General features: G+C 44.3%; 1 protein-coding gene across 2 annotated transcripts in view; it reads right to left on the bottom strand.

The window, feature by feature from the left end:
* Positions 1 to 8,657: 8,657 nt before the first annotated feature.
* The window catches only part of LOC135096382 (gastrula zinc finger protein XlCGF57.1-like), a 4,012-nt gene continuing 169 nt past the window's right edge, over positions 8,658 to 12,500 (bottom strand). The window contains exons 1-3 of one of the 2 annotated variants that reach the window (XM_063997851.1): positions 12,176 to 12,500; positions 11,257 to 11,467; positions 8,658 to 10,928 (exon numbers count right to left, since the gene is read on the bottom strand). The exon at positions 12,176 to 12,500 is cut by the window's right edge and continues 169 nt beyond it. In XM_063997851.1, the coding sequence (XP_063853921.1) occupies positions 9,688 to 10,928; positions 11,257 to 11,467; positions 12,176 to 12,500 (1,777 nt within the window). In that variant the 3' untranslated portion in view covers positions 8,658 to 9,687. The remainder of the gene's footprint in view (positions 10,929 to 11,256; positions 11,468 to 12,175) is intronic. The other variant, XM_063997852.1, reaches the window with a different exon arrangement.

Raw genomic sequence — 12,500 nt, 5'->3', positions numbered from 1 at the left:
CTGGGAGGTGGGGAAAACTGTCGGAGACGTCTCAGAACACCTAACTTCATAGAAGCTGTTTTAGCTAGAGATGAGATGTGAAGTTTCCAGTTCAGATTATAAGTAAAGGACAGACCGAGGATGTTCAGTATAGAAGAGGGGGACAGCTGAGTGTCATTGAAGAAGAGGGGATAGTTGTCTGAAAGGTTGTGTTGAGTTGATAGATGGAGGAATTGAGTTTTTGAGGCATTGAACAATAACAAGTTTGTTCGTGTGTGTGTGTGTGTGTGTGTGTGTGTGGAGAGAGAGAGAGAGAGAGAGAGAGAGAGGGAGAGATGGTGTGGCAGGTGTGTGTCGTGTGTAGCCGCACCGGCTGGGCATCAATTGGCTCTCAGGTGATCTGTTTTACTGATCACACCCATCATCGTAGGGTCGAGGAAAGGCAGTTCTCTCTCTGACGTTTATTGATGAGGTAGGCATGACCGTAAGAACTGCGAACAAGTTCTCGGTCTCAATTTCTTACAAAATAACATTATACACTGATATTAAACACTTTCAACATATTACAATATTCATTAACAATACATGCAATTGACTTAGCACTATGACAATCAGTTTTTACTACAAAATTAAAGTATTTACCTCGGTCACCATCCTGCCCGTCTTTGTCTGAGCGCGACTTGGCCGTGAGTGATGCCCGAAGGCGACTAGCAGGTTAACCCCACACTACCAACAAGTGAGCATCGGCTTCGGTGCTTAATATAGCATTAAATACTGATACTCACACATATTACACGTTTTCATGCAAATAGAAAACTATTGAACATTTCACTTATATATGCCGAGGAATAATCACATGAGGTACATACGCTTTACACACAGTAACATGGCTCCCCTAAATTGTGTAACAATTTACCTTAAATTAAGATTAGTATGTACCTTAAAACTAGGATTAGCACATAATATGTTTTGTTACATTGGCTCCTTGGCGGGGATGCTCCGGTCTATTATTATGCATTACCTTCTAACAGCAATACTAGACTATGTATTGGCCTCTCTATGATGGTCCTGTTTGCCCTTATGTGTCTTCCCTGGTTGTCGAGATCACAGTCTGAAACCAGGACCTTAACCTTTCTTGCTAGGCCATCATGATCAGGAGATACTTCTGTTACTCTTCCCAGTTTCCACTGGTTCCTTGCTAAATTCTGATCTTTGATGATAACTATGTCATTTACACTGTGATTCCTCTTTGGTGTTGTCCACTTGTTTCTAAGCTGTAGGAATTGCACATACTCCTTTTTCCACCTGGACCAGAACTGGTTGGCCAGGTATTGTGCTCTGCGCCATCTCTTTATGCAGTACAGGTCCTTCTTAATGAAAATGCTTGGAGGAGGCAGTACTACCTTTGTTTTCATAGTTAACAAATTACTGGGTGTCAACGGTGTAAGACTTTCTGGGGAGTTAAGATGGTCCACAGTTAGGGGACGACCATTAACTATATTTTCTGCTTCAACTAGGAAGGTTCTCAGATCTTGGTCATCTAACTGAGTACCATGCTGATCAAGCAACACAGAGAGTACATTTCTCACTGTGCGTATCTGCCTCTCCCAAACACCTCCCATGTGACTGGAATTGGGTACATTCATGTTAAAAACAATCCAGTCACACTGATCTTTCACGAGTTCTTGTCTGACTTTATTGTTATTTAATTCTTTTAAGCATTTCTCATACTCTGATTTGGCTCCTACAAAGTTAGTTCCCTGGTCACATCTCAACTGTCTTACAGGCCCTCTTCGTCCTACAAAGCGACGGTATGCACTTAGGAAGGAACTTGTATCCATGCTGTTGGCTGTCTCTATGTGCACAGCTCTACATGCCATGCAAGTAAAGAGCACTCCATATCTTTTAAGCTCTTTACGCCCCTCTTTGACATAGAAAGGGCCAAAGAAATCTACTGCTGAGTATGTAAAAGGAGGTGATGGTTCTAGTCTGTCAATAGGCAGGTCTGCCATCTTCTGTCCCTGTGTTGTACTTCTAACTTTACGACAGATAATGCACTTTGAAATGTGCCTTGATACTAGGGATGATCCTCCTACTATCCAGTATCCACATGACCTGATTTCATTTAAAGTTATGCCCCTGCCTTGATGATTTGTCCTTTTGTGATGGTGGCATATTATCAGCTGGGTTATGTGAGATGTTTTGGGGAGGATGACTGGATGTTTGGATTCATCTGTCAAATTAGAAAGCCTCAATCTTCCTCCTACTCTCATGATACCATTTTTGTCAATGAAGGGATCTAACTTATAGAGGGAACTGGTCTTGTCTATCACTTTTGTTCCCTTGCCATTGTCTCCTTTAATTAAAGAATTATGGTTAGCAGATGATTTCAGTACATTTATTTCCTTTTGGAATGCCTTTGATTGCAGTTGTTTTATAATTACATTTTCAGCTTCTGACACTTCTGCTACATTTACTGGCTTATATGTGTTCCCCTTTACTTTAGTAGTGCCATCACCTTTTCCTCTGAAGCTGTTCAGAAGCTTGAGGCATACAGCAACTGCCCTCTTTGCTTTAAACCAATCTGAAAAATACTCAAGTCTTTCTAGTATATCTGTGGGCTGTTGTGTACCTACAGCATGGCATACAACTTTCTTCACTTCTGGATCATTCTCATTTATGACCTTGTACTGGGAATGGCTATCCATTTTGCTATGTTGCCAAAGGAATTCTGGGCCATTCCACCAGATCTTGCTATTACACAATTCATCTGCTGTCATGCCTCTAGATGCATGATCTGCTGGGTTATACTGTGTCTCTACAAATTTCCACTGATCTGGTGAAGTGTGATCTCTTATTGTTTCTACTCTATTTGCAACATATATATGGAATCTCTTTGCTTCATTTGCAATGTAACCAAGGACTACTTTGCTGTCTGTCCAAAATACTTCTTCCACATTATTATACTCAAGTTCTCCCTTCAAGAGTTTATGGATTCTAACTGACACCACTGCTGCTGCTAGTTCTAGTCTGGGAATTGTCATGGTTTTTAGAGGTGTGACACGTGACTTTGCCATTACTAATGCACAATGAATTTGGCCAGTCTTGCTAATTAATCTAATATATGAGCACTGGCCATATCCCTCTTGACAGGCATCTGAAAAGTGATGGAGTTCAACCTTTTCTACTTCCCCAAAGTCATCAGGTTTGTAGCATCTAGGTACCTTTAACTGATCTAGTTTGTGCAGCTCATCCTTCCATTTTATCCATTTAGGTTTGACATAATCTGGCACCTCTTCATCCCAATCAACTGCATTCTTACATAATTCTTGTAAAATTTGCTTTCCAGTCAGTATGAGAGGTGACACTAGACCTAATGGATCATATATGGAGCTCACTGTTGACAGAATGCCTCTCCTGGTGAGTGGCTTGTCTTTCAGCTTTATTCTAAATTGAAATGTGTCAGATTCTATGCACCACTCAACTCCCAAAGTTCTTTCTATAGGCAGTGTGTCTTCATTCTTACTAAAATCCAAACTTTTAATTCCATCTGCTCTCTCATGAGGAGAAATTGCAGCTAATACATCTTTGTTGTTTGACAAGAACTTATGAAGGTTAAAACCTCCCTTGTAACATAATTCTTTGCTCTGCTGAATAAGAGTGACAGCTTCATCCATTGTAGCTACTGACTTCAAACCATCATCAACATAAAAGTTGTTTCTTACAAACTTGGCTGCATCAGATCCACACCCGTAGTCATCTGCAGCTTTCTTAAGAGCAAAGTTGGCTACACTTGGAGATGAAGTAGCTCCAAACAGGTGAGCTGTCATCCTGTATTCAGCTATCTTATTATTAAGGTCACCATTTTCCCACCAAAGGAATCTTAACATGTCTCTGTGTTCTGGGTTGACCTTCACTTGATGGTACATTGCTTCTATATCACATACAAGTGCAATGCTTTCTTGCCTAAACCTACACAATACTCCAATAAGTTTGTTGGTAAGGTCTGGGCCTTGTAACAGGTGACTGTTTAATGACTGGTTCCTGTAGTTTGCACTACAGTCAAATACAACTCTCAACTTCTTTGGCTTTCTTGGATGATAGACTCCATGATGTGGAATGTACCAGACCTTACCATCATTCCTAACTAAATCCTTTGTCGGTACAACCTCTGCATAACCCTTTGTAATCATATCATCCATGAACACTTTGTAATCACCTTTGTGTTGATTATCCTTCTCAAGTTTAGCTCTTAACTTCTTGAGTCTCTGCTCTGCTAATAGTTTGTTGTTTGGAAGCTTGACCTTATCATCTTTAAGAGGAAGGGGCAACTCATAATGGCCATCCTTCAGCTGATGTACTCCTTCTTTCATCTTACTCATAAACCTTTTATCTTCATATGATAATGGAGTGTCAGCTGACTTTCTATCACTGAAGTCAAGTTCAAACATATCTCTCACTTGAGAAGGATTAATCATCTCTTTGGTTTTAGTAGGAACCACTAAGAAATTAACCCTCTTTTCTTCATTGATTTCTACTTCTTGTGTCACTGTTCTGTAGACTACCACTGTATCCTCCAATGGACTTGAATGGGGTGAGATTTTACCAATGATCCCCCAACCTAGCTCTGTCCTACGAGCATAGGGATGCTTCTTACTATCACCTGCTATTTGCTCTTCTGCCATAATGGCTTCTGCACAATCAAGACCAATGAGGAGTCCTATGTCAATGTTTGGGTCATATTTCATTAGTTTGTCAGAGATTGCCTTTAAGTGGGGCCAGTCGCAAGCAGTCTCGGGCCTTGGTATCTGACTCCGTCCAGCTGAAATGTTTTCTGTTGAATATGCTGAAGGGACTGATATTTCCACTTCTTCATTATAACCTCTTACTTTAAGTCCATGAATTTTGATAGAATCAGTGATTTGTTTTCCACTTATTGTGTGGATATTGAGTGACACTGATGGTCCACTAACTCCCAATTTATTCAGAGTGCTTTCCTTGATGAATGAAGCATCAGACTGCTCATCCAGCAGGGCATACACTAAAACTTTATTCTCTTCGTTACTAACATGATGTAACCATACAGGAACTATCATGGTGTGCATGTCATGTGTCACTGATTCTGTAACTTTGACCTTATTGGCTACTACTGTGGGTTTATCATCTTTAGGCTGAGTTGCTTGTGCTGGCACCTTTTGGCTCTCAGTTCTTGTCATGTCATCATTGTGAAGAGCTGTGGGATGGTATCTCTGACATACTTTACAAACTTTCCTTCTTCTACAATCCTTTCTTTTGTGACCCATTTTTAGACACCCTGTACATAACCGTTTTTCTTTAGCAAATTTGTACCTAGTATTACCATCAAGTTTGGCAAATTCCTTGCAATCATCTAAATCATGATCCTTTGTACAGTAGTGACAGAATCGTCCTTTCCTTTCCTGGTCCTTGGGATACTGTTTGTTGGCTTGTACATTTACTTTACTTTGGAATGACCACATTGGTTTTTCCTCAATTGCTTTAGCCATGAAAGTTCTACTCCCTCTATTCTTTGTCATGATGTTTGATTCCCTTGGTTTCCAATTGGTTGCCCTTGTTTGAGTTTTGATCCAATCATTTACTTCCCTACTTACTGAATTCCAGGAAAGAAATGGATTGCTTGCTCCTTTTGCTTCTTTCTGGACAAATTCACATAACATTTCAAAGGGTGGGTGGTGCTCTTCATTGCTACTAGGAGTGTTGTTATTACTGTTAGTATCAAGATATATCATCGCTTGCTTTCTCCAGTCATGAACAACATGTTCAGGGAGTTTTGCTAGCACCTTTCTCTGCTCTCTAGGATCATTCAGAAATGACAAATAAGAAGTGTGTTTCATTGCAGCTAAGCAGCACTTCAAAAAATCTGAGAATGCTGTTAATGCTGGACCATTATGCGGAGAGATTGGTAGCCAATTCATTAACTTATTTGTGTAAGCATCAGCTATGATGCTTTTGTTTCCAAATCTATCACTAAGAATTTTCTTTGCTTGCACATAGTCAGCATCAGAGTTAAAGTGCATTAACATTTTAATGGCATTCTTTGCCTCACCAGTTGTATACCTCTCTAAGTAGGCAAGTCTCTCTTTACCAACAGAAGTTTTAGACTCTACATAAGTTTCAAAGTTTTTCAACCAACTTGGAAATTCCATGGGTTCTCCATCAAAAGTGTTAGGCTCTATTGGAGGGAGGCTCCACTTGGGATCAGGTATGTTGATTGCAAAGGTTCCCCCAGGATGGGAAAAGGATTGATGCTTCTGTCTCACATTATTCACATTATTAGGCATGTTGACATTATGAGTGTGTCTACGAGAGCTTGGTACAAGACTTTGAGCTGTAGGGTTGAGATTTATTACCTGAGGTTCACTAAATATTTGTCCATCTACTTCATTTGTCATCAATTCATTATCTCTATTGCAAGAAGAAGGTTTCTGTGGGTCATGGAATGTAACATATTTGTGAGGCATGGCATTGTCACTTTGTTGATTTGCAATTGCTTGTGCTTTCATTTCATTTTGTGACTCTATGTATTGTTGAAGATAACTTTGCTTCTCTACACTTTCATCATTACCTGGAAGCATTTTTACTTCTTCAACTAAGCTAAGAGCATTAAGTTCAGCACTAGCAACTGCTAAATCTCTCTCTTTCTTTTTCTTTGAGAACATTGCTTCTGCCTCTGCTTTTGTCTTAGCTAACATAACTTCTGCCTCTGCTAAACTATCATGATATTCCATTTCCTTTCTAAGTCTGGCTACCTTTGCTGCTGCTTCTTGCTTTCTTTGTGCTGCTGATGAACGTGATGAAGTAGATGAGACTCTAGAATGCCTAGACCGTTTGCTGGAACAAATTGATCCTCTGTCATTCTTTAACTCCTTTCCTTTACATTCTATACTTTCTAATATTTCATGGTGAACTTGTTGATTGTGTTCCAGCTCTTCATTTAGCTCCTCTGACCTTTCTGGCTCTAGTTCCACCAGCTTTGTGTATTCCACATAATACTGCTGAAATGCCTCTATTACTTCACTTGACATGGGCTCTAATTCAAAGGGGCTAATTACAATTTTTAATCCTTTCTTAATTTTGCTGGTAACACTGCTCCATTTACGCTTACAGGACTCTGCTCTTCCTTTGGTTACACTGACTTGATATTCTCTACCTTTATCGGTTGGCACTCGCTCCCTGACACTAACTTCTTCAATACAAGTTTGATCCCTGTCCACTTGCTCACCCTCACCTTCCCTAAGGCCATCTACGGCATTAATTTCCTCAGTATCAGACATATCTAACAACTTAATTGTGTCAATACTGAGACACTGAAAGAGCAATTAAATTACCACTCTTAATACTAGCTAATTGTGGGTAATTTTCACTTAGGCTACTCAATTCAGTGCACATACATACTATTATATTTTCTTGCCTGTGACCATGGGTTCTACAAAATGGTGGCGAGGCACAGTGGGTAGAAGGGAGTGGTTGTCGTCAAGGGTAGAGCTGACCCCGGGGCCTCAGAGGTCAACCTATAGGCTTACGTCAGCGTCCCCTCGTCCTGTGACTCACTCTTGCTACGGTTTCACATGGAGCCAATTTCTTGCTTGTAGGTCGAGTTCTTACTGTAGCCGCACCGGCTGGGCATCAATTGGCTCTCAGGTGATCTGTTTTACTGATCACACCCATCATCGTAGGGTCGAGGAAAGGCAGTTCTCTCTCTGACGTTTATTGATGAGGTAGGCATGACCGTAAGAACTGCGAACAAGTTCTCGGTCTCAATTTCTTACAAAATAACATTATACACTGATATTAAACACTTTCAACATATTACAATATTCATTAACAATACATGCAATTGACTTAGCACTATGACAATCAGTTTTTACTACAAAATTAAAGTATTTACCTCGGTCACCATCCTGCCCGTCTTTGTCTGAGCGCGACTTGGCCGTGAGTGATGCCCGCAGGCCACTAGCAGGTTAACCCCACACTACCAACAAGTGAGCATCGGCTTCGGTGCTTAATATAGCATTAAATACTGATACTCACACATATTACACGTTTTCATGCAAATAGAAAACTATTGAACATTTCACTTATATATGCCGAGGAATAATCACATGAGGTACATACGCTTTACACACAGTAACAGTGGAGTTGTAAGTTATTGGTGGTGTTATTGTTGTTATTCTTCTTCTAAGCCAAATTGTTGATGAAGAAGAAGAGTGAATGGGTTTAGTTTTGAATAATTTCAATAACAATTTTCCAGCTTATATTTGAAGAAAATGGATGTTGTAATATATTATAAGAGTGAAGAAATGAAGTGTTTTATTATTATTAATAGTAGTAGTGGTGGTAGTAGTAGTAGTACACAAGAACACAAGGGTTGGTGCAGGAAGCCATCAGGCCTACACGTGGCAGTCCCTGTACAAAACACACCTGTCTGTTTCCACCTGTCAGCCCTGTCCAAACACTTGTCTAACACTTCAAAGCTCTGTAATGACTCACTCTGCACTAACAACCTGACTACTGAGTCTATTCCAGTCATCCACCGCTGTTTGTCATGTGAGGATTAATACTGGCCATTTTGTACACACACACACACACACACACACACACACACACACAGTAAGTACTGTTAACAACATAACTCAGCATTCTAGCAACAAAAGTTTATTCCAACACTTGAGTACAAAGTAACAACACACAAACACTAGTCACTCCAAGTCCCTCACACACCACCACCACATCCACAACACCTCACCCCTCACAGGTGTGTTTGGATGTGTCTGGCAACACCACTCTTGCTACACAAACACTGCCACAAACACCACACCTGTACTTCCTTACCACAGTGTGGGTGAGGATGTTTGTCAACATTACATTGCAGGATAAACCTTTTGGCCAGTCACCACACCACACCCACAAGTCACCACTGGTATTGCCAGCTGGTTTGTGGCAGTAATGTTGTGGCCAGTCACCACACCACACCCACAAGTCACCACTGGTATTGCCAGCTGGTTTGTGGCAGTAATGTTGTGGCCAGTCACCACACCACACCCACAAGTCACCACTGGTATTGCCAGCTGGTTTGTGGCAGTAATGTTGTGGCCAGTCACCACACCACACCCACAAGTCACCACTGGTATTGCCAGGGCAAATCTTTTCCCACACTGCAGGCCTGGGAACTTTCTCTCCCTGTTTTCTGCATTTTCTTGTTTCATTGTTTGGTGAGTGCAATGGCCCCAAGCCTGGGGTCTAAAGTTACACCCTAAGCAGTGTTACCAGTGTATCCGAGGGCTCTCTTCAGGACGGCAATCTTTCCCTTTGACCGCAGTTGTTTGTACCTCATGGGCACTCGGGGGACCCGGTGTGGGTGAGGATGTGTCTGTCAAGAGAACGCTTCAGGGTAAATCTTTTCCCACACTCCAGGCACTGGAACTTTCTCTCCCCAGTGTGGCTGAGGATGTGTGTGTCAAGATGGTATTTCCGGGTAAATCTTTTCCCACACTCCAGGCACTGGAACTTTCTCTCCCCAGTGTGGGTGAGGATGTGTGTGTCAAGATGACCTTTCAGGGTAAATCTTTTCCCACACTCCAGGCACTGGAACTTTCTCTCCCCAGTGTGGGTGAGGATGTGTCTGTCAAGATGACCTTTCAACGTAAATCTTTTCCCACACTCCAGGCACTAGAACTTTCTCTCCCCAGTGTGGGTGAGGATGTGTCTGTCAAGGGAATCCTTCCTGGTAAATCTTTTCCCACACTCCAGGCACTGGAACTTTCTCTCCCCAGTGTGGGTGAGGATGTGTGTGTCAAGACTACTTTTCCGGATAAATCTTTTCCCACACTCCAGGCACTGGAACTTTCTCTCCCCAGTGTGGGTGAGGATGTGTGTGTCAAGGGAATCCTTACGGATAAATCTTTTCCCACATTCCAGGCACTGGAACTTTCTCTCCCCAGTGTGGGTGAGGATGTGTGTGTCAAGATGGCCTTTCCGGATAAATCTTTTCCCACACTCCAGGCACTGGAACTTTCTCTCCCCAGTGTGGGTGAGGATGTGTGTGTCAAGATGGCCTTTCCGGATAAATCTTTCCCCACACTCCAGGCACTGGAACTTTCTCTCCCCAGTGTGGGTGAGGATGTGTGTGTCAAGATGGCCTTTCCGGATAAATCTTTTCCCACACTCCAGGCACTGGAACTTTCTCTCCCCAGTGTGGGTGAGGATGTGTGTGTCAAGGGAATCCTTACGGATAAATCTTTTCCCACACTCCAGGCACTGGAACTTTCTCTCCCCAGTGTGGGTGAGGATGTGTCTGTTAAGATCACCTTTCTGGGTTAATCTTTTCCCACACTCCAGGCACTGGAACTTTCTCTCCCCAGTGTGGGTGAGGATGTGTGTGTCAAGGGAATCCTTCCTGGTAAATCTTTTCCCACACTCCAGGCACTGGAACTTTCTCTCCCCAGTGTGGGTGAGGATGTGTGTGTCAAGATGGCCTTTCTGGGTGAATCTTTTCCCACACTCCAGGCACTGGAACTTTCTCTCCCCAGTGTGGGTGAGGATGTGTGAGGAGAGATGACTCTTCCGGGCAAATGTCTTCCCGCAGTGGTCACACTTGTGGTTCCTGCCGCCAGTGTGGGTGGCAGTGTGTTCAGTGGGGCCACTCCTGCCTCTCAGCCTTGTCTTGCCGGCATGGGAGAGGACGTGTCTGGCAATGGCAGCCTTGGTGGAGCACACTTTGCCGCAGTGGTCACAAGTGTAGGTCCTCACGCCTGGGGTCGCCTGCTGCTCCCAGCTGTTCCTGCTGCTGCTGCATGACGTCACATCCTCCATTGCAACACTGCTCCTGGCCGCGGCCGGTCCTGCAGGAACCCTGGGCCTGAGCCGAGGATGCACGGAGGGAGTCCCGTCGCTGGACGCCGACCTGGCACCTGTAACAGAGGAGGCCGTCACCACACAGACAGCAAAAGGCTTCCTGCCTCAGCCTCAGCCTAACACACAGCCTCCACAGACAAGATACACCTGGCACCTGTAACAGAGGAGGCCGTCACCACAGAGACAGCGAGGGGCTTCCTGCCTCAGCCTCAGCCTAACACACAGCCTCCATACAGAGTAGGGCCACCACACAAGAAGTGACTCTGTGCGGGCCACCACAGCCGTGCAAAGAGCAAGCCAATCAGTTTTTGTTGGTGGTAACTTGTGACAAAGAAGCAAGTGTTGACAACAGTGGTGCAGCGTTCTGAGTGGCAGGCCACTGACCTGAGGGGCTCTGGGGCAGAATGGAGAAGAGGACTTGCCAGCCACTGACCTGAGGGGCTCTGGGGCAGAATGGACGGGAGGACTTGCCGGCCACTGACCCGAGGGGTCTGGGGCAGAATGGACGGGAGGACTTGCCGGCCACTGACCCGAGGGGCTCTGGGGCAGAATGGACTTGCTGGTGGGTTCTTGCTGTCTCGCCACTGCTGTCCTGCTGGAAAACAAACAAACAAATAAAACAATGATAAACAAACAAATAACAAAAATAAAACAAAAAGACAAAGAAGATTAACTGATGTCCTGCGTTGCTGCCACTGTTGTGACGGCAAAACTTTGTCAAAAAAACCTAACCTAACCTAAAGTTAACCTGACTTACCATAACATAATATAACAAATATAACACACAAAATAAGCACACCTACCTTAACACAACTAACACCAAACAACCGGCACTAGTGTGCACGTGGGGCTCCAGGCTGGCTAGGCCTTGTCCGGCAGGTCTGAGTTGCCAGTTGTGTATTTTCCCTGCACTGTTACCAGGGCAGGCGAGGATACCCCCCCCCCCCTCTCTCTCTCTCTTCTGACAAGACATATGATCACTATTACATAGCTAAATGTGCATAGTCTCTCTCTCTCTCTCTAGACTTGCCGGACGCGGCCTAGCCAGCCGGGGACCCCACATCGACTGTAGTGCCACACAGCCTAACCTAACCCAGCGCAGCAGTGCACAAGATGTCTGCCTATTATTCCCCAGGCAACACTTCACCAGGCAGGCAGCACCAGCAGACAGCCAGGCGGCGCCGCCACGCCTTGGGAATAAAAGAAATCAACAAACAAACAAACAAACCACAACAAGAGTGACGGTGACCACCACCTCAGTCACTCGCCTCCCGACATTGACTTGTTCCCCGCCCACCATTACCTGCACGCCCTCAGGTGAGGCCAGGGAGGCGCCGCCAGTCCGCCAGGTGGCCACAGGTGACCCAGGCCAGCTCAAACACAGGCGCAATCTGCCGCACACTCGGCGGGCCCTGACCACTGACCACAGCACCACGAGGACGCCGCCTCTGTTCCCTCCACCAGACACAGAGTAGACAGGTGACCAGGTGGCCACAGGTGACCCAGGCCAGCTCAAACACAGGCGCAATCTGCCGCACACTCGCCGTGACCTGACCACTGACCACAGCACCACGGGGACGCCGCCTCTGTTCCCTCCACCAGACACGGAATACACAAACGACTTTTGG

The sequence above is a fragment of the Scylla paramamosain genome, unplaced genomic scaffold, assembly GCF_035594125.1.
Source record: "Scylla paramamosain isolate STU-SP2022 unplaced genomic scaffold, ASM3559412v1 Contig3, whole genome shotgun sequence".
NCBI classification, from domain to species: domain Eukaryota; kingdom Metazoa; phylum Arthropoda; class Malacostraca; order Decapoda; family Portunidae; genus Scylla; species Scylla paramamosain.
The sequence above is the reverse complement of the archived record's forward strand: the minus strand, read 5'-3'. Positions and strand labels throughout refer to the sequence as shown.